We start from the raw sequence: 27819 nt of genomic DNA on the forward strand, positions 1-27819 counted from the left end.
CTGGCATGAGTACGGCGGACAGTTTTGGGATAGGCCCTCTGTGGTGGACATCGTGGGATGAAGGTCTCTGCTCCATCCCCTACCCAAGCCATGGGTCAAGGTCAAACTGCAGGGCCTACCCATCTCAGGCCTGCCCACCACCCTCACCATGGGGCACAGCCAGGGCCACTGTTGGAAGCCACAGCGGGCACAGGCTAAGGAGGAGCCAAGAGAAGGAAGAGGACTGAGTGGGGTGGAGGGGCTGCCAAGTCTATGGAGCTGGCAGTCTGGGGGTGGGGAGCATTTGCTCAGAGTCATGGCCACAGGGCATGAGCACCCCCAGGGGCAGGAGCAGACTGGGCAGGCCCTCCACCCCACAAAACCTGCCCCAGGGACCGCAGGCCTCACCCACGCCATGGGCAGACCTGAACAAGACCCAACAACAGTCCAGGGCATGGACAGAGTCACAGCGGAGTTGGTTTCTTCCTGACCCAAGCCCTCTCAGGTGGGATGAGAGAAACCTCGAGGCCAGGGCAGCAGACACCACCCAGGACCATGGCATCATGGAGGGCATGGCTCTTCTCAGGGGCACTCAGTTCTAACCCCAAGTGGACCAGAGCAGCAGGTCTTCAAGGTGTGAACTGCAAGCGAGAGCCAGCAAGAGCATGTGCACTGGCCACCCTCCCTGGGACTACCAGGAGGACCCCCGAGACCCCCAGGCAAGAACATCAGCACGCACCCAAGGCGCCCCTGAAGCACAGCACACAAAGGCTGGGCAGTGGCCACCCTGCAGCTGACCACACCACATGTCTGATTGCCAGGAAGGACCACCCACCCCAGGCCCTGGGGACCCCCTAAAGATAGATGTGGACACACCATGGACAGAGGATCATGCTTGTAGGAAGAGGTGGGGCAGGACAGTCAATACCCCACACCCCCAGGTCAACTCTTTTGGGTGGGGCCAGTCAAAAGGCATCTGCCCCACCCCTATCCAAAGGCTGGGGCACCCCAGATTAGCAAGGTCCTTATGACAATCTGCTAAATTCTGTGGACCCTCCCCCAGAAAGCACACCTCCCTCCCCCGCACACAACCCACCCCAATGAAAGCTCAGATCCACAGCTCTAGCACTTGGGCTCAGAGAGGCGGGGGACCTGGTGCCTCTGGCTGCAGAAGGCACTGTCTGCCAAGTCCTCTGAGCCCCACATTAAGTCACCTAGAAGTCACCTAGACCTCACTCTTCTGTCCAGAGGCCCTGGGCAGCCTGAGCAACGCTACCACCAGACCTAAGATGACCTCACAGACCAGATAGCCTCAGGCCAGTGGAGATGCTGCCAGAACTGATCATCCACGATGTCTCCTGGGCCAGGCACTGTGCCAGAGTATGTGGTAGGGGCTGGGGAGCATCAACAGGTAAACCTGCCCATGTGATCAGGGCTACAAAGAACCACAGAGGCCCAGGGCAGGTGAGGTAAGGCTCTGCAGCTCACATCTGGCCCAACCCTGTGAACTAACTTCTTGGTTCTTCCCCAAGTTGGCAGCAAGAGCCGTGGGGCCACAGTCCGAACTAGACAGCAGTCGCACAGTGCCAAGGCATGTGCTGAGACCAGCTCCGTGTCTGCCTGCACCCAGCACATTCTCCCTAGTGTTCTGTAGTCCAAGACAACAGCTAGGAGTACTTCACATGCACTAGTCCACACAAAGATACACACTAGACTTCAGCTTCCACAGGACAGTGCTGTCTCAGTGTCAGCACCTGGCACTGGACTGGAAGCTGAGATGCTGGACAATGCTTCCCAGTCTGGCAGGGCCTGCTGAGGGAGGCCTTGGGTAATGCCCAGGCTTTTACTCTAGTCCAGGCGGTAAGACCAAACAGCAGAAAACCAAGAGGAAAAACCAGACAATAGCAACAAACCCCCACAGGATCCAAATATTGTAGTTAACAGACACAGACTTTACATTACTGTGATTAGTGTGGTCAAGAAAATAGAGAGCAAGATGGCCAAGTTCACCAGAACTGAAATCTGCAAAATAAGAATAAAATTAGCCCAGCCAGTGTGACTCAGTGGTAGAGAGTCGTCCCATGCACCAGGAGGTCATGGTTCGATTCCCAGTCAGAGCACATGCCTGGGTCGTGGTTCAATCCCCAGTAGGGGGCATGCAGGAGGCAGCTGATCGATGTTTCTCTATCATTAATGTTTCTCTCTCTCCCTCTCCATGAAATCAATAAAAACTTTTTTTTAATTTTTTAAAAAATCAAATGAAAGCTAGAACTAAGAAATGAAACTCAATGTAAGGGTTTAACAGAAGATTAGACATAGCTGAAGACAGGATCAGCAAACTGGAAGACATGTGAATAGAAAATATTCAAAGTGAAATACGGAGAGACAAATGGATGGAAAACAAGGGAAAGAAGATTAAAAAAACTTATAGAACACAGTGAAAAGGTCCAACCCATGTATAAGTGGAGTTTTGGAAGAAGAGGGCACAAAGACTAGAACAAACGCAATATTTAAAATAATGCCCCAAAACTTTGCAAAACTGAAATTCAAGATGTGTTATAAATCCCAAGAAAGTTAAATAAAAATAAAAAACACACCTACACCCACACCAAGCCACATTACAATAAAAAACAAACAAAAAACCTCCTGGAAACTAAAAACACAAAGAAAGTCTTGGATGCAGTATCACAAAAGGCAGGCAGAGGGGGTAGGGGTAGAAAGAGTTCAATGTTCTAAGACCTATAAGTTTATATCAGACTTTAATAATCAGGGATACATGCTGTAATCTCTAGTGGAACCACTAAAAAAAAAAAAATGTAAAAGAATGCCTAACAAGCTTTCTAGGTGCAAGCTCTAAACTGCCCAAAGCCTGGAGCTCCAAGAATGGTCTGTCCAACTACTGGGCAGACACATCTGAGACCACACCTCAGTTGTTAAAATCACTACTGTGTGGATACACAGTATACAATGAAATAATGACCCCAAAGTACAAATACACAGTGAAATGAGCATGCCACCCAGGGGCCCTGCTCTCTGTCGTCCTCCTGCTACCCTCTCCAGTTGCCCAGCCTTACAGCGCAGGTCTCCCAGGGTGTGCCCTGATCATCCACGGGAAGATGGCATGTTTGTCCTTCCCTAAAATCAGAACAGAATCCCAAATACAACACAGAGCCAGTGCTCAGTGGGGCTTCCTTCCTGAAGGTGTGTTTGCTCCCCAGGTGATGGTAAGCCTCCTGCCAGCTCAGGGCTGAGACCCACAAAAGCTGTCCGGCATCCCACGGGGTCTTCTCCACCTCCACCCGTGACGTCTCATCCCCAACAGATGCGAATAACCCAAGGCCAGGAGCAGCTCTGAGGTCCGACACCACGTGTACCCAAGGCTGGGAGAGCTGGAGTGGGGAGGTGGATGAGGAATGCCCCTCCTCAACATCCCCATCGCTCTCTCCCTCAGGCAAACATGTAATGGCCATGACCTACTGGACAGCCACCTGCCAAGCCCACAAAGATGACCCCGAGACAAGACCTCTGCCCCTGGTGCTCACCCTTAAAAGCCATGCACGTGCATGCTGCCCATTTACAAAGAGGAAGCTAAGGCTCAGAGAGGCTCAACACCCCCAAGTGCAGGTCAGATGTGACCACCAGCCAGCCTGGCTCTTTTTGCTTCTAGATGTGTGGGGGGCCTGTGTGTCCCAAACCCTAGGGGACAACAGGGGAGGGGGCGGTATGGGGGCCTGACTGAAGCAAGCAGGTCTCTATCAGACAGAGGGACAGGGAGGAGCCAGCCACTCTGGACACTGGCCTGCTGGTGCACGTGCTGTGACCACACCAGGCAGGTAAGCTGCACCAAGCACAGCAACAGGAGCAGCTCTGACACCTAAGCCAGTGCTCCCTTATCCCACCTTCCAGCAGCTGGCTCTGCTGAAACCCACAGACCCAGACAGGAAGGAAATCCGTTCCTGTGGGGTCCCCTGCAGGGTCTGGGGAGGCCCCACCACTGATGGATGAGAGCAAATGAAGGAGTGAATGACAGAAGAGTGAGGGAATAAATGAAGGAGGAAGTGAATGAAGGAATGCAGACTGAGATGGATAACAGAGATAAGTGAGGGGCTGAAGGCTGCACAACAGCCAGGGAGAAACCGCATGTCGCAAAGGTCCAACCTAAAAAGCCCATGTTGCACAGTACATAGAACACCATGCCACGTGCCACAGGCCACACACCACTCACACACCAGGTCACCGCACGCATGCTGTCCATGACGGCACTCGCACATCGCATCACCTCAGCTATGGCTGGGCCTCTCCCTTTTTTCTGTAAGATCGGCGTGATTTCCGTTTATTCTTTCCCGGCCACATCTTCCAAACAGCACATCCTGAAGAGGAAGAGAAGTACCTACCGCACCAAAGACTTTCAAATGGCAGAGTGAGGCCCTTACCTCTTGTCCATCGGACAGGTGAGGAGCGAGCATCTGAGCCCCCACCGCCATCTCAGCCCTCCCAGAAAGTGAGCCTCCTGGGATGTATCCCCCAGGGAACTTCTGGGGACCCAGCGGGCCCCATCATTCCTCATCACACTCCTCATGCATCCGTGTGTCCCCTAAACCAATCACCACAGAAGGACAAGGCATATCTGTCCTGTTCCTGCACAAACAGAAAAGGGATACAATGGTATACTGGGCTCCCAGGCCTGGGGGCTGCCCTGACTCAGCATCCCCGAGGCAGAGGGACCCCCCCAGGCCTGAGGCCTGCCTGCCTGCCCCCTGCTCAGCTGCCCAAGGACGTGGACCTGTGTCCTGGCTGCAGACTCCCGGGAGCGAGGCTGGCGCAGGTGAAGCAGCACTGCAGGAGGCAGTGGGTCTCGGGCAGCGTGGAGCACACACCACCCTGGGCCAGGAGGTCTGAAGGGATCTGGGCCCTCTGCCCACAAGGGAGTGCCCACCCTCAGCTCACCCACAGCAGGGCCGCTCAGAGGCAAAAGTCTCGCCCTCGCAGGTGCCCAGCTCAGTCCCAGGCAGGAGGTTCCCTCTCCCCCTCCAGCCCTCACAGGGCACCTCACCCCAGAGCCTCTTCCCTCCATCTCTGTGCCCCTCCTCCATCCCCTGTGCCCCCTGAACCCACAGGTACCCATGATGCCCAGCCCAGGACCTGAACGGCCGGCCCCATTGGCTTCCTCGCCAGACACAGGGGCCCTCCTTTCTGGGGCCGGGGCAGACGTGGGCTAATGTCAAGGGAGGAGGCGCCTGCTCCCAGCCACCTGGCCGTCCCCGTCTCCCGGGGGGTCAGAGGGGGGCGCCTGCGGTCACTGCGCAGCTCTGTCCTGGGAGGGCTCCTCCTGAGCAAAGCCCCGGCCTGCAGTCCCGGCCTGAGGACTCCGGGGAGCATGTGCTGCGGCCGGGGCAGGAGGGCACTCTGCCCTGTAAACACCTGCTCCCTCTACTGTTTTCAAGATATTCCTCAGGGGCAAAGTCCAGAGGGCGGCAGAGTAGCACCAGTCTGTCTCGCATTCACCCGCCCCCTCGGGCTCCCGGGAGCCCTCCAAAGCCTCACGGACCGGACAGAGTCTGGCCGCTTAGTTAGTCACGGGAAAAGCGCACTCCCGAGGGCCTGCGGTGGAGAGAGGGCTGTGCGGGCCTCAGGGCAGCTGGGAGCGGGCGAGGGCGCAGGCGCCAGGCTGGGATTTACTAGGAAGTCACCCTCGCCAGGGGAAGGGCGAGAAAAGGGCTGTGCTCAGGGCGGAGTGGGCGTGTGTGACCTTTTCTTCCTGCCTGGTGTCCCCAGTTCTCCGCAGCCTGCTTCACGTCACGGCTACAGCAGAAAGCGCACGGCTGTGTGCTGGCTGTGCCCGGCAGCACCGTGTGGCCGAGGCTCTCCCCCCACAGAGGGGCAGCCCCCAATTTCCTCAAGTGCCACCTTTGGTGTCTGTCCTGTAAGTGGCTCCGGGGTTTGCACCAAACATGCTGGATACAGAATCCCAACACTGCAAAACCCACAAGCCTCCGACCATATGGGGCTCTGTCTCCTCCAGGTCAAAGAGGAGGGTGGCCTGTCCTGGACTGTGCTATGTATGAGGAGCTGCCCGAGATCTGGGCAGGTGACCCCCAGGGGTGCATGGGGGGCTACCCAAGTCTGAGGGCTTGAGTAAAAGATAAACATGGCCCAGCCGCGTGGCTCAGGAGTTCATGGTTCGATTCCCGGTCAGGGCACATGCCAGGTTTCAGACTAGATCCCCAGTGAGGGGTGTGCAGGAGGCAGTCAATCAACGATTCTCTCTCATCGTTGATGTTTCTCTCTTTCTCCCCCTCTCCCTTCCTCTCTGAAATAATTTAAAAATATTTTTTAATTTTTTAAAAAAGGAAAGGTAAACATGGGAGACTTCTGATGGCACCTGGGGGTGGGACAAGGTTTGTTAGTCACAGTCTCCACTTCCTGGCCTGCTGGAAGGGCCAAGCTGATGTCAGAAATAACGACGCTGGGGTTCTGGCCCTCGGCCTGCTTCTGGTGCAGCTCACCTGGCCCCAATGTGGACGCACCAGGCATGACCCAGGGGGCGGCCGCACCAGGCGCAGGCACTGTGGGCAGCCCTATGGACCCCTACGAGAGGCCATCACCACAGCAGGTGACGAGACAGACAGGGAGCGGCGCTTGGCAACCCCTAGGGACTGGCCCCCAGATGCCTTCACAACCTTCCCCAAGAAAACGAGGGGAGGGCTGTGAGGGACCAGAGCTGCACTAGCTGGACTTCCTGCTCCCCTCCTGCTGGCGGCTGGCAGCAGGTGCCCTGAGGACCCACTCCTGGCTCACAGGACAACCACACCCTGGCCCCTGCCAAGTGGCTGCCTCCTCCCTGGTGATCCAATGAAGGACTCCTAGGAATTCACCCGCTCCCAGCCAACGCCCAGGTGTGCCAAGCCAGACAGCGTCTTCTGGGCATCCTGGTGGCACCCTGACAAGGGGTGAGGCCGTGTCACAGTAGTTGCAAACACTGAGCAACATGGCTGCCCCTAGCGGCCAGGACAAGAATGAGTGGGGGGACGCAGCCCTGGCATCCAAAGAAATGGGGCCCACATGGGAGGGGTATGAGTGACAGACACCATGCCCCGCGGGCCGCGGAGGCAGGACCTTCTGTGTCCTTGGTCACCCACAAGCAGGGGCGTGACTGCCCAGCACATGTGAGGCTCCACGCGGGTCTCCATGGGGCCTGGGTGCTGCCGGTGAGCTGTATTCTGGCCACTAGCTTGGGCTCGGCGGCTGGTCAGGGCCCCCATTCCAGACTCCCCGCTTGGGATCCTGTCACTGACCAAAACCCCAATGCAATCCGTGACCTACATTATCTGCTGCCCTAGATGCTGCACAAAGTAGTTGGTGCCCCTGCCCTGTCCACGGACCCCGGGGGAGGGGCCACCTCTAATGGACTCACAGAGAAGGGGGGACCCGCAGGCAGCTACCCCAGAGCAAAGGCTTCCTTGCACGCTGCCCTGAGCTCTTCCTGGGTAGTGCGCACTCCACTCAAAAGCAGCAGTCAACACCAAAGATAAAATAAATAGAACCTGCGGTGCCAAAAATACCTCCCCACGGTGAGGAGCCACGCCAGCTTCCACAACAGCAGTGGTTGCTATGGATACGGGCTCCAGCCAGCAGGGGGCTGGGGACTGTGTGGAGAGGTGAGGGAGAGAGGACAGAAATGGGGGAGGAAATAGAGACGCACAGACCACAGGTGGAGGGAGAGGCCAAGACGGGGAGGACAGACACTGAGGCAGAGATGGGGAGAGGACAGGGATGGGGCAGAGACTGGGGAAGGGGGCAGGGACGGGGCAGAGACTGGGGAAGGGGGCAGGGACGGGCAGAGACAGGGAGTGGACAGAGATGGGGCAGAGACTGGGGAGAGGACAGGACAGGGACGGGGCAGATAGGGGAGAAGCAACGAAGATGGGCAGGACGGCTGAGCTGTGGGCAGAGACATGTACACGGGGGGTGGGGGAGGGGGACAAAGCAGTGATGGGGACAGACAGAGATGGGGCGGCACAGAGAGGTGCTGGCAGGGGCAGAAGAGACTGGCCGTGAAAAGGAGCGGTGCCTGGCCCTCCTGCCCAGTCACTGGCGCCTCTGACCGGGTAACGCTGACCTGCAATAGATTCTGGGGAGGGGCCAGTGCTGAGCAACAGCGCTCAGGCCGGGAGGAAACAGCATCTCCCACCAACATGAACACGCTCTGACGTGAGCACCACGGGTCAGCCCTGTTCTAATACCCCAGCTCCCCTCACTAACGCTGTCACTGCCGCAGGCTTCTCTCTGCTGTGCGGGTAGCCGGACCGCCCTCAGCCCGGCCTGCCCCTGGACACTGCCAGGCAGGGCAACGGTGCCGAGGAAGAGCCACGCAGACACAGGCTCCCCCCCCCCACCCCTTCCGCTGCGTCCCCAGCCCTGGCACACGGAGCTCTGTGACGGTAGACAGGGTACGGGCGCCCCTCGTCCCCAAGCCCAGAGGCCAGGCCCCAGGAGGAGCTTTCAGGACAGAACCCTGAGTCCTGCACCCAGTCCTGGCCCAGCCACACCTGCCAGGGGCCCGCGCAGGGGGCTCAGGCCCGTCCCTGGAGCCGCCCTACCGGGAGCCTGGCGTGTCTTCAGTACATGCAGCCTTCAGAGGCCTCACTTCCTTCCGCCACCCCTGCCAGGCAAGTGAGCCCGGACCAGGCGGCTCCTGACAGAGGGGCCCTACAGGGATCATGGCCACTCTGGGTTAATGCTCCTGCACCTCCCACACAGCGCCCCAGTCCCTGCTCCTGTTTTCATATTATCCTCCAAGGCCTGCAATGGCCCTGGTACCACTGACCCGGCCAGAAGGTTAATACACCCCCGTGTGGCCTCAGGTGAGCCCTCCTCTCCAGCCCTTACCCAGGCACAACCCCACCCAGTCAGCTGTCCCAGAAACCTGACCTGGAGGCCATGCCAGTTGCTACCAATGGCCGGCTCAAAGCTAGCCTTGTCCATGGTCCCCCAGCGCCCAGCATAGGAGCCTGTCAGCCCCTGTCACTCCCGCAGCCCCTAGCGCTGTGGCCAGAGCAGCCTGCGGAGGCATGTCTCAGGCGTGGCTGCCTCCTAGGGCTTTGTGGGGAGCGGGCCCCTTGTCCAGTTTATAGACAGTACCAGTTCCTTGGCATCTTCCGCCACTACATCTCCCCAAGACCCCATGCCCCTCCTATAAAGACCAGGCCCACTGTGAACCCAGGGTCATCTTCCACCTCGAGGCCCTCGAGTCAACTGCGCCTGCAGTCCCCCCAGCGGGGCACATGGCCATGGGCGCCTCTATCACCCAGCCCTACACCTGGCCATCCACCGGGCCCCGGGCACATGGCCACGGGCACCTCCTCTATCACCCAGCCCTACACCTGGCCGTCCACCGGACCCCGGGCACATGGCCACGGGCACCTCCATCACCCAGCCCTGCACCTGGCCGTCCACCGGACCCCGGGCACATGGCCACGGGCGCCTCTATCACCCAGCCCTGCGCCCTGACCGTCCACCGGACCCCGGGAACGTGGCCACGGGCGCCTCTATCACCCAGCCCTGCGCCCTGACCATCCACTGGGCCCTGGGCACATGGCCACGGGCACCTCTATCACCCAGCCCTGTGCCCTGACCATCCACCGGGCCCTGGGCACGTGGCCACGGGCACCTCTATCACCCAGCCCTGCACCCTGGCCGTCCACCGGGCCCTGGGCACATGGCCACGGGCACCTCCTCTATCACTCAGCCCTTTACCCTGACCATCCACCGGACCCTGGCACGTGGCCACGGGCACCTCTATCACCCAGCCCTGCACCCTGGCCGTCCACCGGACCCTGGGCACATGGCCACGGGCACCTCTATCACCCAGCCCTGCACCCTGACCATCCACCGGACCCCGGGCACGTGGCCACGGGCACCTCTATCACCCAGCCCTACACCTGGCCGTCCACCGGACCCCGGGCACATGGCCACGGGCACCTCTATCACCCAGCCCTGCGCCCTGACCATCCACTGGACCCCGGGCACGTGGCCACGGGCACCTCTATCACCCAGCCCTACACCTGGCCGTCCACCGGGCCCTGGGCACGTGGCCACGGGCACCTCTGTCACCCAGCCCTGCACCTGGCTGTCCACTGGGCCCTGGGCCTGGACCCAGCAACTGCCCCAGGCTCCCTGCAGCCTCCCTCGGATCGGGCAGCGCCAGGATTCACGCCATATGTCTAGGCAGCGCCACCATCTCTCTTATTTTTCCTTTTCCTTCTCTAAGTGAAGAAGGAAGGTCCGAGTGGCCACACCGTCTGCATCCCCAGCTACCGCAACCCTCTGCCGCTGCCCACCCAGGCCCTTGTCCAGTGGGCCAGGCCCGCGTGCCCTTCTGGCTGCCACACCTTTCCCTGGGCCACACCCCAACCCCCAACTGGTACCCCAGTCCAGCTTTCGCGCCCCAGCGGTCACATCCACAAAGATGCTCACGGCCCAGACAGTGCCTCCACCAGGCCTCCACCAGTGCCCCCATCACGATCAGGGCTCTGAGCTCCAGGGGCACCAGCCAAGGCAGCCGACTGACTCCAGCCAGCACAGCGGCATGGCCCAAGGCCCCACAGCCCAGGGCTGAAGAACTCAACAAGAGGAGGTCCGCACCGGCCGGCAAGGACCTGTGGCTGTCAGCAGGGCCATTCGTAATTACACTCAGTCTTTCAAAACCAGCCTGATCCAGCCTCCGCCAAACTGTACCTGTCCCGCCCCGCCCTCTGCATATTCCCTTCCCAAAGAGAAAACACAACAGAAGCCTTCTGTTGAAAGGCCATCAGCCATACAACATCCGCCTTCCCAGTTCCTGCCCTGTCGCAGGAGGAAGCCTCTGCTGCCCGGCACCCCGGCCACGCCGCCGGCACCCCGGGCCTCCAAGGGCTCGCCGTTCCCACTGCAGCACCCTGGGCAGGCAGGCCTCTACACTGACAAGCAGCCCGGGACACCATGGCACACACGGCCTGTCCATGCAGCAGCCAGTGGGCGGGGAAGCCAGGGTCAGGTGCCACGGCTGCCACACACAGGCCACGGGAGCAAGACCACACAGCGCGCCTGTAGCAGCCCAACCGAGCCCAGCAGGGCCCACCAGTCCACTGGGCACTGACCCCTCTACTGTACGGTCAGGCACCCACCCCAGACCTAGACCCCTGGCTCCTCTGAGGCCCTCCCAAGACCTGGGGCCGAGGGTTTGCCCTAATGTGAGCCTGAAGGGTGCGCCCCACTGCGACCTCGGGCCCAGCCCAGGAACAAGGGGCAGCAGGCGGGGCTGACGGCTCCACCTTGCCAGGCTGGAAGGCCCGGCCCTGCTCCACACAAAGGCCAGTCTCAGGAATGTCCGGAAAGGGCTCCAGAGGCCCCTCTCGCCTCCAGAACAGAGCAGCCTTTGTGCCTTATCGTCACCTCAGCGCATCTCACAGAGGCGGGCGCCCCTCCAGGCCCACAGACCCGAGCCGGACGCCAGCTGAACACCTGCTTCCGCGACCGAGGGGCAGGTGGGCCGGCGGGGCCCGCGGGGCGGGTCTGCATCCTTGTCACCTAGACAGGAGCCCTGGCAGGCGGCGCCACCCACCTCGCTCCCAGCACACAGGCACAGAAAACAGCTCTGGGAGCCGGGGGCAGGGGAGGGGCGCCCCGAGCCCATGCGCCTCGGCGTCCCTCCGCCAAGGACGCCAGAGTGGACACTGCCAAGAACCTGACAGCGGGTGGATGGACAACAGACTGTGGAGGTCCACATGGTGGCCAAGGGGCCGGCTGCCCACTGCTCGGCCGGGCTGAGTCCCAAAGAGCACGGCAGCAGGAGAGGCCACACACTCTTGGGACCCACGTGCAGGAAACAGGAGATCCAGGGACGCACAGCACAGGAAGCAGCGTGCCTGCGGCCGCAGCCCGCCCCCCTGCAAGGGCGCCGCACACCCACCACCGCGGCTCCAGCAGCCTCGCTCTAAAACAGGAAAGTGCGTGCCTCGGTCCTTCGGTGTCTTTTTACTCATTTCAGAGACAAGGGAGGGGAGGGGAGAGAGAGACCTCAGTGATGAGAGAACCACTGTCAGCCGCCTCCTGCACGCCCCCCACTGGGGATCAAGCCCGCGACCTGGGCATGAGCCCTGACCGGGAATCAAACCGTGACCTCCTGGTTCCTAGGTCGATGCTCTGCCGCTGAGCCACTCCGGCGGGCAGTATCTTATTTTTATAAAATACCATTTATCGACTTCTTTTAAAAAACTCTCACTTCTTTTCATCTGCTTTTAATGGGTTTTGCCACTTTCCCTCAACTCATCCTATTCTCTCTCTGAGTTTACTCACTTTCTGGCCTCCTTTCAGCCTTCTTTTCACGAACGGCCAATGCGGGCGTCTGTGCAGCCCCTCGTGCAGCCCCACGGGCCTGCGTGCCGAGGAAGGCCGTGCGGTAGCTGACAAGGTGGGAGGAGCAGACAAGCCCCAAGCCCCGGAGACGCGGTCAGTGGGTCCACTGGCATCTAGAGGCAGAACATCCCACCCACAGCCGGGAGCCAGAGAAGCAGGGCCTGGGGTGCCCCCGAACCACGTCCCACCCCCTCCCAGTGGGCTCTGCCCTACTCTGCGTGGTTCCAGATCACTGGTGGCACTACCATGCACGAGCAGAGAAGCCGTCTCATCACCCCGCGGTCAAAACAGAACCCTCCGCTGCCCAGCCTGCCCTCCCCACAGCACAGCCCCTGCCCTTCCCCAGGGCACAAACCCCTCCCAGCATGAGCAGTCTGCTCAATGCCCACATGAGGCCCAGTCCAGCCTCCATCCGGAGTCCTCCCCTGCGCCCTCAAGCACCAGCTCAGGGGCTGTCCCAAGGAGACCCACTCTGCTCAGAACGTGCCTGCGAGCCGGACAGGAAGGCAGCCCCATGAGGCAGCCTTTGCTCCAAGAGAGCCCAAATGACAAGCCAACCCCCTGCATCCTGTCAGGGTCAAACGATCCTGAAGCCAAGCCAGCACAGCTCACAAGCAGGTCAGTGTGCAGCCAGGGTCAGAGGGTGCGGTGTGTCCCCAGGCCCAAGGACATGCCGCCGCCCACAACACTCCATGGGGCCCCTAGAACTGGCCTCTCTGCCTATGCCTGTGGCCACCCCACCCCAGACCCCAGGTGCCTGCTCCCCGAGCAGGAGCACAGGCTGGCCCGTGACCCCTGGAGGATGGAGAAAGGGGCTCCTCCAAGGGTCATTCAGCCGTGGAGGGACCCTGTGCCCACCCTCAACTCTCGTAAGTCCCAGCAGGTCAGCCCTGGCATTGTGTAAAAGGTTTTCCCAAAATCCAAGCACACGGGAGCCCCACCAACCCCGGGAGAGGTCCCAGCATTGCACCCACCTGCTCCCCATCCTCTCTCCTTTGCCCTTCAGGGCCCTTGCAATGATTCTTCCAAAAGTGAACTCACTCTCCTGCTTGAACCCCTTAATTAAAAAGGAGAAATTCCTCGGAACCTGTCTGGGCAGGTGTCAATGGTTTGCTGCTGGCCAACTTGGCAAGATGCCTTTCTGGCTTGAAGAAACAGCACAGCGCCATGCTCCCAGGGGGCCGCCATGCTCCCAGGGGGCCACCATGCTCCCCTGGTGGCGGGGCCCTGGCCACAGGGCTGAGGAGGCACACCCACATCTTGCAAAACGTGTCAGGCCTCGCCCATGCTGGAGGCTGGGCCCAGCTGCAGGGGCGGGGCTAGTGCTCAGCCCACCTCCACCCCCACCCAGGGATAAGGGAGGCTGAGGGCCTCGCTCACCCCTGCCGTGGGCTCACAACGCAGGTGGGGGCACAGTATGACTTTGTAAGAAAACCAAGAACATAGAAACGACAAGAAGGGCTGGTACCAAAGTGAAGATGGCTGTCTCAGGAGATTCGGGGCAGCTTTTTTGTAAGATTTAATTGGCTTTACTAAACGATTCATGAATCAGGCAGCATCCCTTCTAGCAACGAGAAGGGAACTCCCAGGGGTCGCACACAATGGAAGCTTTTCCGGGGCAGCTTCTTTTTCAGGTTTCAGCACCTGTCCCGTCTGTCACATTCCGAAGAACTAAAGTAGCTGGAAACATCCCTGTGAAGTGGCCTCCCCACCCACTGCCGGCCACCACCTCCATCCTGACATCCCGCTCACTGGGGGGTCCAGCACTGGTACCCGGGGGACCTGGCCCTCTCCTCCCTACTGCCCCCTTCCAGGATGAGCAGGGGTGGGGTGGACAAAAGCCCCTTGCGGGCAGCAAGGCCTGAGGATGGCCCCTAGAGGTCGGGGTCCCCTGACAAGTCTCAGGGCAGGGCCCCTTCTCCTGCAGAAGCCCACGCTGCCGGCACCAGGAGCTCAGGGTACGAGCAGCACCACGTCCAGCGTAATCCAGGTGGGCACCCCGTGCAGGTGGCTGGCTCAGGCAGGCAGCGCAGGCGGCCAGGAGGCCCACATCTGCAGCAGCCTCCCAGCAGCACCCTTCACGGCTGGGTCAGGCCCCGGCCCCGCCTGACTGCCCATTGGGAGAGACCAGCATGATCTGATCTGTCTTCCCCAAATCCTGGATGATTCCAACAGGATCATCCCACATGGGGGCCCAAGTCAGAGACTGTGGGGCCAAGAAGAAGGTGAGGTGGCAAAAGATACAAAAATAATGATTAAAGGGGTGGGGGGCTGCTCTAGATTAAAACTGACATGAGCTTGGCCGGCCTGGCTCAGTGGTTGAGTGTCAACCTACGGACCAGGAGGTCATGGTTGGATTCCCGGTCAGGGCACATGCCTGGGTTGCGGGCTCTATCCCCAGGAAGGGGCGTGCAGGAGGCAGCCAACTGACGATTCTTTCTCATCATTGATGTTTCTCTCTCTCTCTCTCTCTCTCTCTCTCTCTCTCTCTCTCTCTCTCTCTCTCCATTCCTCTCTGAAATCAATTAAAATATATTTATTTAAAAAAAAACTGACATGAGAACCAGAAGCAACCCCCCATTACTGACTGAGTCCTGGATCCAGGCGGAAATGCCGAGCACATGGGCACAGCCCACGTCAGCCGCGGCTGCCGCCCCCTTAGCTTCGATGCGCACAGCTGTGTTGTGTGGGAAAACGCCCTGTTCCTATAGGAGCTGCTGCTGGGTGCTCAGGGCGAGGTGTAAATGGGCCAGAATAACGCATATGCAGGGAGAGAGGAAATGCAGGTGTGGAAAACTGTTAAAAACTGGTAACACAACTTTCCTACATTTTCCAAAACAAAAAGTTGGTTAAGAAATAAAAACTGGGTTGCTGGAGAGACAAAAGCTCCCAGGAGGGAGGAGAGGTCCCAGGGTGGGCGGGAGTCCCCTGTACAGCCTGGAGATGGAGGGGTGGGGCAGGGCAGACCCAGAAGCGGATGCCTCAGCCTCAGGGAGCACTGGCCCCTGCAAGACCTGGGGGGATGAGGTACCCAAAACAGAGGGCAGGTCAGCCCACCCTCCCAGCAAAACCCACTGTGCCCAGGGAACAGAACAGAACCGACCTGGGCCTTCGAGCCTTTCCCAGAACCCCTGGCAACCCCCTTCTAGCCAGAGAGACCAAGAGGATTACAGCCAACATTCTCCTTTACAGATTCAAGTGTGACACCTACACCTAGCCAGGCCCTTACTCCCTGCTTTAAGATGCGGTTGGGATTCCTGGTGTGGCAGCGTCTGCTGCGTGAGGCCTGAGAGAGGGGACAACCCAGCCAGGCTGAGAGCAGGGAGCCGTCTGTCCCTGTGGACGCTGCCAGCGCCAGGGCCCTCCAGCAGCCATCTCCAAGAGTCAGATTCAGGGCGACCCAAGTTCTGCACTGCTTGGTCACGTGGCCTGTAGGTGAGACTGTTCCCAGGCACTGGCTCCTGAGCAGGCACACAGCCAGGGAAGCGGGCGAGGGGAAGAGTGGGCGTGGGAGACCAGCAGGGGTCTAGGGCAGGGCTGATTTCCACGTCTAGCTCCAAGCACTCCAACCCCAGCAGCAACAGGGCCAAGACATGCCCTGGGGGCATCTGCCTCCCGATGGGCACACCTCTCCCCATGGCCTGTCCTGTCCCATGGAGCACGAAGGACAAGGTGGAGGGGCGCCTCCCACGCCCACCCCTTCAAGAGCCTCACAACAGGGCCAGCGTCTTACAGGCTCTGAGAAGTCCACCACAGCAGCCTGCCTGACCCCGCACTTCCACGTCTTTCTGTAGCAACCCTTTGGACGCTGAAAGGTGACTGCCCAGGGGAGTCCTGGCGCTGCCGTCTCGCTCTATGAGCTTAAATATGACCCACCTCCCCGGCACCCCCTCATTTGGGAGAGGCCTGGGACCCTAACAGTGGCTCTGAGGACCTGATGTGCTCAGAGCTTCCTTCCCCCCCTCCCACCTGTGTCCTGCCCACGGCCAGCTGATGGCCAGGCTTGGACCTTCTGCCGAGGAGGCACCCCTGAAGCCCAGCCAGAAAAGCTCTTGACAACTACCAGGACCCAGCGCCCCCACCACCCCACGGGCTCCTCTGCCCATGCGTCTCGCTCGGCAGGGCTCACGGCACACCTCTCATGTCCGGAGCCACTGTGGAGACCTCACCCCTCAACACTGGGACATACACCTGCTGGAGGTGAGGTGGGTGTGAGGGACCACCTTCCCCAGCCCGCCCCGCACCAAGGCCCCTGGAAGCAGACACTCTAGAAACAAAAAAACAACAGATTGTAAAAGCTATGACGCCCTGCAATTGCAGCTGCATTTATAAAAAAGATGTATGTGTATATGAACAAGCTTCAAGGTAACATGCAAAAATAGTAAGTTATAGTCACTTGGATTATGAGTGGTTTTTTTCATTTCTGCAAACTTCTTTAATGTAGCTGTTACACTGTTTTTTAATTAACAGACTACTTTTCAGAGAAGTTTTAGGTTTATGGAAAGACTGAGCAGAAAGTAGTTGTCACGAACTCTCCCCCATACACAGCCTCTTCTATTAGTAACATCTTGCATTAACATGGTACGTCTGCTAGAACTGCTTGCCAATACTGATACGTTATTATTCACCTAAATCCACAGCTTACACAGGGTTCAGTCTACGGGCTCTGACTGATGTACAAGGACACGCATCCAGCGTTATCTTACCACACAGCATTTTCAGGGCCACCGGCCCTAACCACCCATCTTCTGACTATCTCCACAGCTTCGCCTTTTCCAGAACGTCACAGCAGGCGGCCTTCCAGATTCCTTCTCACTCAGCACGTGCACATGAGGTTCATCCGTATCTTTCCGTGGTCTGACAGCTTTTGTAAAATCACAGAATGTCCACGGTCTGCGTGTCCGTCACCTGCCGAGGACGCCCTGGCTGCGTCTGAGTCCTGGCGGCCGTGAATCAAGTGCTATAAACATCCTGTGCAGGCTTTTGTGTGGACATAGTTTCCAGGTCCTTTGGGTAAACGCCAAGGAACAGGACTGCTGGATCGTGTGGTGTGTTACGTAAGAAACTTCCCAACTGCCTTCCACAGTGGCTGCACCATCTGCGTTCCCACCAGCAAGGCGCTCTGGGGCTCACGGGCGGCGCTGGGCTGCCAGGGCTCCGGCTTTTTCGCGTTCTAATAGGCGTGCTGTTTCAACTTGCGTTTCCCTGTCAGTATGTGAGGTGTCTTCCCTTTTCATATGCCTATTTGCTATCTGATTATCTTGTTTAATGAGGTGTCTACTAAGGTCTTTGGCCCATTGTTTAATCACCCTGTGCGTGCTTGGGTGTCGTTGGGCTTTAAGAGTTCTGTGTACATTCTGGGTCGCAGTCCGTTGTCAGGTCTGTGTTGGGCAAAGACCTTCTCCCAGTCTGTGTTCGGTCTTTCCATTCTCCCTTAGTGGCTCTGCAGAGCAGTTTTCCATTTTAATCAAGTTCAACTTACAGTTTTTCTCTCTCGCATTTTACTTCTGGAGTTGTATCTAAAAAGTCATCTCCATGCCAGAGGCCACCTACGTTCTCTCCTGTTATCTTCTAAGAGTGTTAGCTCTGGTTTTACAGAGTCTGATCCATTACGAGCTAACTTTTGTGAAGGGAGGAAGTTCTGCGTACACACCCCCTTTCTGCACGTGGGTGGCCAGCTGCTCCCGCCTACCTGCCTGCCTCCCCGAGGGCAGCTGACTCTACGATGTGGGTCTGTTTCTGGGCTCTCTAGTCTGTCCCAATGATCTATTGGCTATTCTGTCACCCAATATACAGTCTTGATCTTTTATTTTATTCTTTTCCAAAAATCTTTATATTATTAAAATGCTGGCATAATTGGATGTAGGAATCCAGGCTTCCGGGCGATCTTAGAATTCAGCCCTCCCAGGAACAGCCAGATTTGGAAACGTTTTGAAGCAGGAAAACACTCAGGCTGCCCACGTCCCAGGGCTGGGCTTCTGCTCTGAACTGATCTCTCCGGGCCTCTACCGACCCGCAGCGCCTCCACCTCCGCCTCCACCATCTGTGGTCGAGGCAGAGCCTCACCTGCTTCCTGGAGATCCCAGCTGCTGCCTCCACGCACCCCTTCCTCATCTGCAGCGCAGAGTGGGCGGGTGCCTGGTCGGCCTGCACCGCGGCCTGCACCAGCGGGGAGCGACAGGCAGGCCTGGCCCTTCCACCTGTGCTTCTCAAAACTGTGTCCTCGAGGGGAGCACAGGGCGAGGAGAGCTGCCCGCGAGTGCCTGCCCTCCAGTCTCCACGCCCTGAAGCCTGGCGGGCACTGCCCTCACTCAGGTAAACTGAGGCGCCCCAAGGGAAGCTGTGGGGCTGGGGTCTGCACGGAGCAGGCCTCCTGTTTCTAGGGTGTTTGTGTGACTAGTTGCAGGGCTCCTGAACACCCCTACAGCAAGCACCCGCCTGCCACTCAGCCCGGCGGGGGCGCGGACCACAAAGGAGACCAGGCAGGTGGCCACACCTCTGCTAGGCCAGGTCAAGCTCTCTCCCACCAGTGACACTGGAGCTCCGTGTCGTCACCTTGGGCATCACCAGCTCTGGCCTGAAGCTGGTCTGAGCCACTGGCCCCACAAGATGGTCAGAGGCCGCCAGTCCAGGCCGCTATGCAAGGTGAGTGGCAGACGCAGGCAAGCCCGCTGGCCCCTGACCGCAGGGCGGGCTCTCCCCACACGCACCCCGCCCTGTCCTGCCGCTTCTCACAGACGCCTCTCCGTGACGGGCCCCGCCCACGGTGGTACCCCAGGTAAAACCAGAGCACACACTCAACCATGCCATACATCTGAGCCAATGAACCATACTGCACTGCGGAGCTCTGAGCACGGGGCCTGGTGCCGGAAACTTCTGGAACATCTGCTCCCTCTCCTCTTAGCAATGTTTTTTCTCACTACCATCATGTCTGGAACCACAACCCACCAGCAATGCTCACCCACTTCAAGTAAGCCCCCAGCCACCACCCAGAAACGGCACAGGGTGGGGAGGTGCCCGCCAGCCCTCTCAGGGCGTGAGGCTGTCTGGGCCCAAGTCCTTCAGCGATTTGGCCCAGAATAAGGCTTAGCTGATGCCCACACAGCAGGGCCTCCAAGGACGCCCAGAGGGCACACAGCCGGTCTCAGGAGCGCTTATTTCCAAAGGGAAGGAGCCAAGAGTGCCCGATATGCCCACGATGGTGGCCCCAGCCTGTCCATCTTCACAGACCACATCCCTCTCGCCAGCACCACCCAAGCAGAGGCACCCACGGCCTGCCTTGGCGGCAGGAGCGGTCCTCACAGGCCTCTAGGTGGCTGGTACCAACCTTTCTCACCAACCAAACCAGAACCGTGGTGTGACTTCACTTGGAAAAAACAAACACAGTGTTGGCATCCAACTGACTCCAAAACATAGCTCTCGCAACAAAACTAAGCTCTTAGGAGGTTAATAAAAATACCAACACAGGGTAACCACCTGCAAACTGACTGCAGCCCTTCTCAGGTCCTACACGTGCGCATACCATCCCCTACGTGCGCATACCATCCCCTCGGAACATCCCCCTCCCGTCAGCTGCGGAGGGCTCCTGGGAAAGCAGGAGGGACTGGGAGGGGGGCCTCTCCACCTTGGCTGGGCTGCTGGTGAGGTGGGTGGGCACGGCCTGTCTACGAAAGGGGAGGGTGTACCGGCAGGAGGCGCCTGAGCTCAGGGCCACAGGAGAGGCAGCTGGCCATCCTCTGAGGCCAGGGAGTGGACCGGCGCAGTCAGCATGGCCACATGCAGCACGTTCCCAGGCGCATCACCCACATCCGAGGCACAGACTGGTGAACAGGACACAGACGTCTGCCTGGCACAGGAGGTGGGGAACACGGTGCCTCTGTGGCCGCATCAGGGGACACCAGCAGGTCACACGTTATCAGGTCTTGTGGTCCCCACATTCACAAGCTGCTCCCTGGCCTGAGTCCAGGCCATCCCCACCCCCGGGAGCCAGCCACCTCCAGGCAGCACAGAGGTGCAGGATGGCTCCATGACAGAACTGGGGAGACCCAGGGCCTGAGGAGTGGGGCTTGGCCTCGGGGTTACCCTGAAGGGGCGCTCAGAGCTTGGGTGAAGGTCAAGGACTGACACACCCCATGAGGCAGAATGACCCCAGGCCAGGCCTGAACCCGGACACACGTGGGAAACAAAGGCTCCAGGGGGACCGCCCAGGAGGCTGTGCCCAGCCCTGCAACAGCAGCTCAGAGCCTCCATGGGGGGAGGTGCCCAGGGGCCTAGGACTCTGACAGAAGGGACGCCTGGTCCCTGAGAAAGACCTGGGAGAGGCAGGTGGGCCAGGCGCCTCCAGCTAGGCTCCGCCTCGGCCCGTATGGGCTGGCTTTGTTTTCTCTCCAGGTCTCCCACCGGCGCAGAAGTGCAGTGACCTGAGCAGCTGGGCCGTGCGCAGACTCCGCTCCGGCCGCAGGGCAGGACCAGCCGCTACCCGAGCACCGTCTGTAAGAGGGGTCCTCGTGGACCCCGCGTGGGCCGGCGGTGCCCAAGGACGTGGAGACGTGGGAACCTGAGCCAGAGCGAGGGCAGCGATTCTGGGCACACTTGCACTTCCTACCTCAATATCGTAATGTGGTCTGATGCCAGGATAAACGCCCACTTGGAAGAAAAGAGACCGGAGTCTGCTTTAAAATGGCTTCCCCAAAACATCAGTGTCATCTCTGGACATGTGCAGAGTTCAGGTGACGCCTCACTGCTCCCTCGGCAAAGCACTTCCAACACTGAGGACGCCAAGGGGATCTGATGTCCTCCAAGTCACACTGTGAGGTCCAGAAACGCGCACGGCCTTCCCCGGGCAGGAAACCAGAAAAAGCAAGCAGGTGACGCTGTCTCAGTTCTGGGTGCCCCAGAGGCACCCAGAGGTGCCAACACCCCCTGCATGCAGAGGGTGAGAAATTACACAGACTCTGAGGGTGGGACTTCGGGTGTCCGAAGCTGCCGGCCAGGCGTTCTGAGACAGGGAAGGCCCTGAGGGCGAGGAAGCCTCCTGTGTAAAACTCCCTGCACTGAAGGCGACCCACCCTCCACTGGGAGGGAGCCTGACACCAGGCGTCCACACTGGAGCCCCTCTCCAGGCACAAAGCCAGAACGCCACCCACTGTGCTCCCCATGTGCAGTGGCCTCCAGGCCTAACCTGGCACCCTACCCTCCACACTCATCCCCAAGCCTAAGTGGACGGCCACCAGGCTGGGCCTCCTCCCAGGATGATGCTATCTCCCTCTCCACCTATGTCCTCACCTCTGGCCTGAGTGGGGTCCTTAATAATGGGGGAAACAGCAGCCTCTGGTGGGTGAGGAGCAGGTTTTCGGCTGCCCTCAGCTGGTCCTCTCACGCCCCCAGCAGCAGGCAGACGCCCAGTGCTGCCCTGGCTGAGCAAACATTAGCAGGACCCTCACTGGGGGACACAGGACGGTTCCCCTGCTGGCTCGGGACTCCCGGTAACGCCGGGCCAAGGCACATAGAGGCCATCTCCAGCCTTCCCACCACCAAGTCCAGGCCCTGGACGAGGCAGGCTCCACCTCTGAGCTTTGCTCAGGCCCTTGCCCTAAAGGAAATGAGGGGCGACAGCCTCCTCCTCCCGCCCGGGGTCACAGCACCCACAATGCCACGGCCAATCCCCTGTGCTCCACGGCTGAGGTCTCACCAGGCCTGCCGCCTCCTGCCTGGGCATTACCCGGGAGCACCGGGGTGCCCACTGCCATGCCGGAGGCCGGGTCACTTGGCGGTGGGCCTGCACTGCTAGAACCAGGAAGCCTCCTCCCCCCCTCTCTAGAACCAGGAAGCCTCCTCCCCCCTCCCCCACCCCTCGTCCCGATCTTCCCTCTCAGATCTTCGCTCCTCTGCACTCTCGTGAGCAGTGACGCCCACTCACTCCCGTGCCGTCTCGGCCCCGGCCACCTCAGCAGGGCCATGAAGGCGAAGGGCAGCTCTTTCGTCCGGGGACTCCCTGGGACACGCCTGCATTTCCATAGCAGGGCCAAGGGCTTCACTCGGGAGGGCGACCTCTGGGTCCTTTGTCTCAGGAAAAAGGCTGAGGACAAGTCAGCACTACCAGCCTAGTCCAGCGTGCGCGTGCTCTCTCTCCTTCTCTCTCAAACACACACACACACACACACACACACACACACACACACACACACACATCTAGCCAGAGCCTGGAGGACAGAGCAACCAAATCCCTTTTCTGAACCAAAAGGCAGGCGGCCTGCAGTGTGGCAGTGGCCTGCGTCAAACCTGGAAGGCCCGGCTAGCCTTACGGGCGCTGGGGTCGGCTTACACCACCGACGCCGGCCTCATGCTGGACAGCTGCCCCCGCGAGACAGAGGGCCAGTAAACACCCACTGTGACAGGCACGGCCCAGGCTGCCACGGCGCCCAGGGCAGCTCGGGTTTCGGTTTATATAATCTTCCAGGGCTGGGACTGACACAGCCATCGCAAGGGCAAGGTGATGAAAAATGCATGCCCAGAGCCTTTGCAAGAAAAGAAAAAAAAGCCACCCATCTGCCTTCAGGATGACTTAGTTTTAAGACCTCACGTACCCACTTTGTGAACAAATGGGCTTTGGGAGCTCCGAGAAGCACTCACAGCAGCTCCAGGCCTTGTCCAGCAGCCCGGGACCACCAGCCCCACCCTAAACAGGCCTGGGCCAGGGGCAGCCCCTTAGGGACCCAGGCCAGGGCACCTACACCTGGCAAGACTGGAAGGTGCTCATTAAAGAGCAGCTCAGAGTTCCCAAGCCCAGGACTGCCCGGCAGCCCCCACACTTCTGCACGGACACAGGATCCACACCGCCTGGACCACCTGGGTCAGTACAGCCCTGAGTTCCGAGTAGGGAGGGCCGTGAGAGACACACCCGCCAAGTGCTCACTCTCTGTGGGCCACGTTGTGCCAGATCGGAGGCCACACGCCAGGAGATCCCACCTCCACCCCCAATCGGTACCACACGGAGCCACCCCTCACCCCGCCCCACGCGCCGGTCACACACAAAGGTGAGAGCGGCTTCAGGCCAGGGGGGCCAGGCACGGAAGGAGGACATGCAGGGCCCACCACGCACCTGCAGCTCGCACCAGGCCACCTCCACCCAGGTCTCCGTGTCCAGCCCCTTGTACACCGTCTTGAAGGAGCCGCGGCCCAGCTCGATGTCGAACTTGAGGAAGCGGCCGTCCAGGGAGGTGGCCACGGCCTTGAGGTCATCCTCATCGTCCTCCTCCTCCTCGGGCTCATCCCGGCGGACAGGCCCGGGCTCCGGCCTGGCCTCCGGCGCCCCCGCGTCCTCCTTCCTCGCCTCTGCCGCCTCCTCTGGAGGCCGGTCCGGGGCGGGCGCCGACACCGCATCCAGGCCAGGATCCTGCGCACCCGCGGGCTCCGGGCCAGGGGCGCTGGGGGCGCAGGGCGGCGCGGCGGGCGCGGCGGGCGCGGGGGCGGCGGGGCGGCCGCGGGCGCGCTCGGCGATGAGGCGGCGCGTCTTGCAGAGCAGCAGCACCCGGCGCTGCAAGGGCTGCGGGGGCTGCGCGCCGGGCGTCTCGGCGGCCTCCAGGCCCGGCGGCTCCTCCTGGTCCGACTCCACCACGCTGCGCCGCAGGAAGCGGTGCGGCCCGGGCCGCGCCGCCCTCGCCCTGGGCACCGCCGTCGGCTCCGCCATGCCCGCGGGCTCCGCGCCGCGCCCGGCCTCCCCCGGCGCTCCGCGGGCGTCTAGGCGGCCATCACCGTCCATCTCTGCGGGCAAGGACACAGGCCGCGTCAGCGGGCCCGCACCTGTCCCGGCCGCGGTGAGACAGCGCCGCGCGGGGCCCGCCCGGCCGCGGAGGGACTCGGGGCTGTCCCCGCGGAGGGGCTGCGGCGCGAGCGGCCCGGTGGGGGAGGAGGCCGTGCCCGCCCGCCCGGCCGGGGAAGAGGCCTGAGGGGCTGTCCCCGGGGGCCCGGGCTGAGAGCTGGGGGCCGGGCGGTGAGGGGTGCGGACGGAGGGACCAGCGCACAGCGGCTCCACAAAGGGCTCGGCCGGGGGCGCAGGAGGGGCGCGCGGGGAGGGGGCTGCGCGGCGCGGCGCGCGCACAAAGGAGGCGGCGGGGGGCTCCGCACTCACAGGGCGAACGGGCGCCGTCCATGCCGCGGCCGGGGCGGGCAAGGCCGCGCTTCGGGCCGGTCGCTCTCGGGTCCGGTCGTGACGCGCTCCCTGGAGCCTTCAGCTGCGGGCCGCGCTCCCGCGTGCGGCTCGGGTTCCGCGCGGCTGCGCTCCGCACCGGCTCCGGCTCCGACCCGGCGCGCGGGAGGGCGGGGCGTCCGCGGCGGCGCGGGGCGGGGCTGGCACGCCCACCTGGCCGCGGGGCTGGCCGCCACCTGCGGGCGGGCGGGCGGGCTCCCGGGCCCCCAGGCCTCCGCCCGCCCTGGGAGCCGCTGCACGCTCAGCGCTGAGCCCTGGCGACCCCGGCCCGCGGGCCTTGGACCTGCCTCGCGCAGCTGCCGGCCGGAGAGCCCGTGTGTCCGCGAGAGGAGAAACAGGCTCACCTCCTCACCTAGCGCCGCAGGTGTGCCAGGCCGCCGAGCCCTGCGCCAGGGCAGCTTGGCCAGCCCAGAAGGCAGCGGTCCAGCGCCGGGGTCCCCGCCCTTAGGAAGACCGCAAGATGCCTCCGCCCCGCCCCGCCCCAACGGGGCCTCAGCCTGGTGGAGGGGTGCGGTGCCCCTCTCACTTCACTAGGACCCGCCCGACCTCACCACCTCACCAGGAGGGTGAGTGCTGTCCTCATAATTCCCATTTTTCAGTTGAACAACCGAGACCCCAAAGGCCGAAATTATCTCCTCTAAGCCCCAGAGCTCCTGAACAGGCGACCTGCCCTGTGGGTGGCTAGGGCAGGAGAGCCTTGCGGAGGCCCCGCCCCAGCGCCTCCTCACCCCCTCCTTTAAATGGCACCGTCCTCTCTGCAGATCCTCTGGACTCCCACAGACATGCCCTTCTCTGGAGCACCTTGAACCTTGCGTCAGGGAAATGGCCTCCCGCAGACTACACTGCTAGTTTCCCAGCCCCACTGCGGGCAGGCCCTGAGCTCACCCTCTCCCCTGTCCTCCGTGAGCCTGTGGTGTGTGGTCATGGGCCCACTTCCAGAGCCGGAAAGGGAGGCACGGGGAGGCAGCTGCCAGGGGAAATGCCAGGCTGTTCTCATGTTGGTCCCTGCCCCCTGGCCTGGCACACTGTCAAGCACACAAACTTTCAAACAGGTGGTGTACCTGTGGCTGCTGGGCCCGGGGCCGTGGCACAAAGGCACTCAGCAACGCCCTCCGCGTGGGGCGGGGCCAGCTGACTTTACAGAGCAGCACGACTTGTGAGGTCCTGGTGGTGCTGGTGCCGGTGGGGCTGGAGCCAGCAGAGACCACCTGGCGAGAGCTGCAGTCACACGTGGCAAAACCGGGAGAAATCGCACCATGGAAATGGGCAGGTGCCACGGATCAGGACAACCCCCAAGAGCCATGGTTCCACGGAGTGCTGGACTGGGCTGGGCATGTGTCTCACACCTGCTAAATACAGACTGCAGTCCTCACTTCTATTCGTGGGACGGGCATCAAGCTCCGAGTCCACGTGAGGAAGGGTTAACAGCAGACCCAGCTCTGCCCCCAGGACACCCTCTGATGTGGGGACCTGAGCAGGTCCTCCCCCCGAGTGGGGGCCTTCGGGCAGAGGAGGGCAGAGGAGGGCGGGTGAAGTTCTTCCCTGTGGGGCTACAGACCCAGCCTGGCCCTGCCCTTCGCACGGCCCTGGGCCGCCCCGCCCTGCCGAGCCCAGTATCCCCCCTGAAGAACTGGCCTGACCTCCTGGCTTCTCCCATCTGGAAGACTGCCAGTTTCTCAAGACTCAGTACGTCCTCGAGGCACCAGGAGTCCCAACCTGGGATGGGCGTGCCTCGCCTTTCCGAGGGAAAACTCAGCAGGGGTGGATCTCTGCATGTCCCAGACAGATGCATGTCACCAGACTGGCCTCCTCTCTGCTGCCCTGGCCCCACTGGTGGCATGTGGCCATCATGCCTGCCTGGTGATGGAGGAAATGACTGGCCATTCACATTATGGCCTGTGAGCCGATGCCCACCCACAGCCGGCAGGTGTGCAAAGTATGGCAGCAGTGTCCCCACACATCACAGAGCAGCTCAGGGCCTGGGCGAGGGGGAGAGCCTGCTCTGCTGAGTGCTGTGTGCTCTCGGCCCTAGGCTGGTTGCAGGCCCCCTGCTCACACGCCTCCGTGGCAGGAAGCTTAACTCCTCTGCTGCCCCATGACCATGGAGTCCATGGCTGAGCAGCTAGTGGAGAGGTCACCGTTCCCTTTGCGAGAAACCTTGCGCTAGGCTCTGGTACAGACCCTAGGATCCGGGAAGGGGAAGCCGGAGGCATCCTTGAACAGACCTTGGGACCAGAACTTTGCCAGGATCACTGTGTGTCCTCAGCCACGTCTCTTGACGCCTCTGAGCCTCTACCCCTGGCTCTGACGGGGAGAGAAGCACTGCCTGTCTGGTTGCCTTAGGCTGGGACAGCCAAACCGGTGGAAAACACTCCACAAAGGGTCTGCCCTGGCTGGTGATGGCAGCACCTCTCTCTGCTGCTTGGAGCAGCCATCTCAGTGGCTGTTGGAGCCAAATGGGTTGATTCTCTCCATGTCACAGATGAATATGTTGAGGCCCAGCCCAGAGACTTTTTGATTTTAAGTAGCTTGCTCAAGCCACAGAGCTAGCCACGGTGACCCTCCACCACCAAGAGCTTTCAGACGCCTACCTCACACTCCAGTGCCAGCGAGCCCCAAGTAACCCCAAGTCTAGTCTGCCCTGGTGCCCAGCCTAGTCAGTAAGATGGGCACTTCCAGGGCCAGAACCCAGCAGGCAACAGAACCATGTCAACAGTTTGGTTATCTGTGAGATGGACATAATGGCCATAATCAACAATGCTGAGGTGCAGTCAGTGTTCAACACAAGTTCACTCACGGAGGCAGCGAGGGAGGAAGGCAGACCCCACTGCCCGCCTCTGCTCACTCCTCCCTGGAAAGCACCTCAACAGCGTGAGGTTGGCCTTGCCCGAGGGAGCGCAATGTCCGGGACTGCCTCTGAGTGAGCTCAGGCAGCCAGGACCGTCTAGTGGTCAGACCAAGTGCAGCCTCCTGGAGCCCCCACAGGGCACAGCACAGGGAGGCAGCCCCTCGCCAGCAGGGGCCACTGGACCACCGTGTGGAGCCGCCCGGTACCAGGCAGGACAGCAGGGAGCTCTGGTCCTGAGGGCACGGTGAGGGCGTGGAACCAGGAGAGCAGAGTGGGGGGTGGCAGGAGTGCCCTGGGAGCACAGGGACCTGCAGAGGAGGCCTCTCAGAGACCAAAGGAAGGGTACAGTAGGGGGAACACGTGGGTGGGGTTGTGTGGCCTCTGAAGA

The 27819-nt window shown here is 61.0% G+C and overlaps 1 protein-coding gene across 12 annotated transcripts in view; it reads right to left on the bottom strand.

Annotated features, from left to right (window-relative positions):
• WNK2 (WNK lysine deficient protein kinase 2) overlaps window positions 1-25486 on the bottom strand; it is a 124087-nt gene extending 98601 nt beyond the window's left edge. For 8 of the 12 annotated variants that reach the window (XM_036302387.1, XM_036302388.1, XM_036302386.1 and 5 more), the window contains exons 1-2: window positions 24506-25485; window positions 23477-24138 (exon numbers count right to left, since the gene is read on the bottom strand). In XM_036302387.1, the coding sequence (XP_036158280.1) occupies window positions 23477-24136 (660 nt within the window). In that variant the 5' untranslated portion in view covers window positions 24137-24138; window positions 24506-25485. Of the gene's footprint in view, window positions 1-23476; window positions 24139-24505 lie in introns of all 12 variants that reach the window. The other 4 variants (XM_036302385.1, XM_036302390.1, XM_036302381.1 and 1 more) reach the window with 2 other exon arrangements.
• Between the last annotated feature and the right edge of the window lie 2333 nt (window positions 25487-27819).

The sequence above is a fragment of the Myotis myotis genome, unplaced genomic scaffold (genome assembly GCF_014108235.1).
Source record: "Myotis myotis isolate mMyoMyo1 unplaced genomic scaffold, mMyoMyo1.p scaffold_m19_p_31, whole genome shotgun sequence".
Taxonomy (NCBI): domain Eukaryota; kingdom Metazoa; phylum Chordata; class Mammalia; order Chiroptera; family Vespertilionidae; genus Myotis; species Myotis myotis.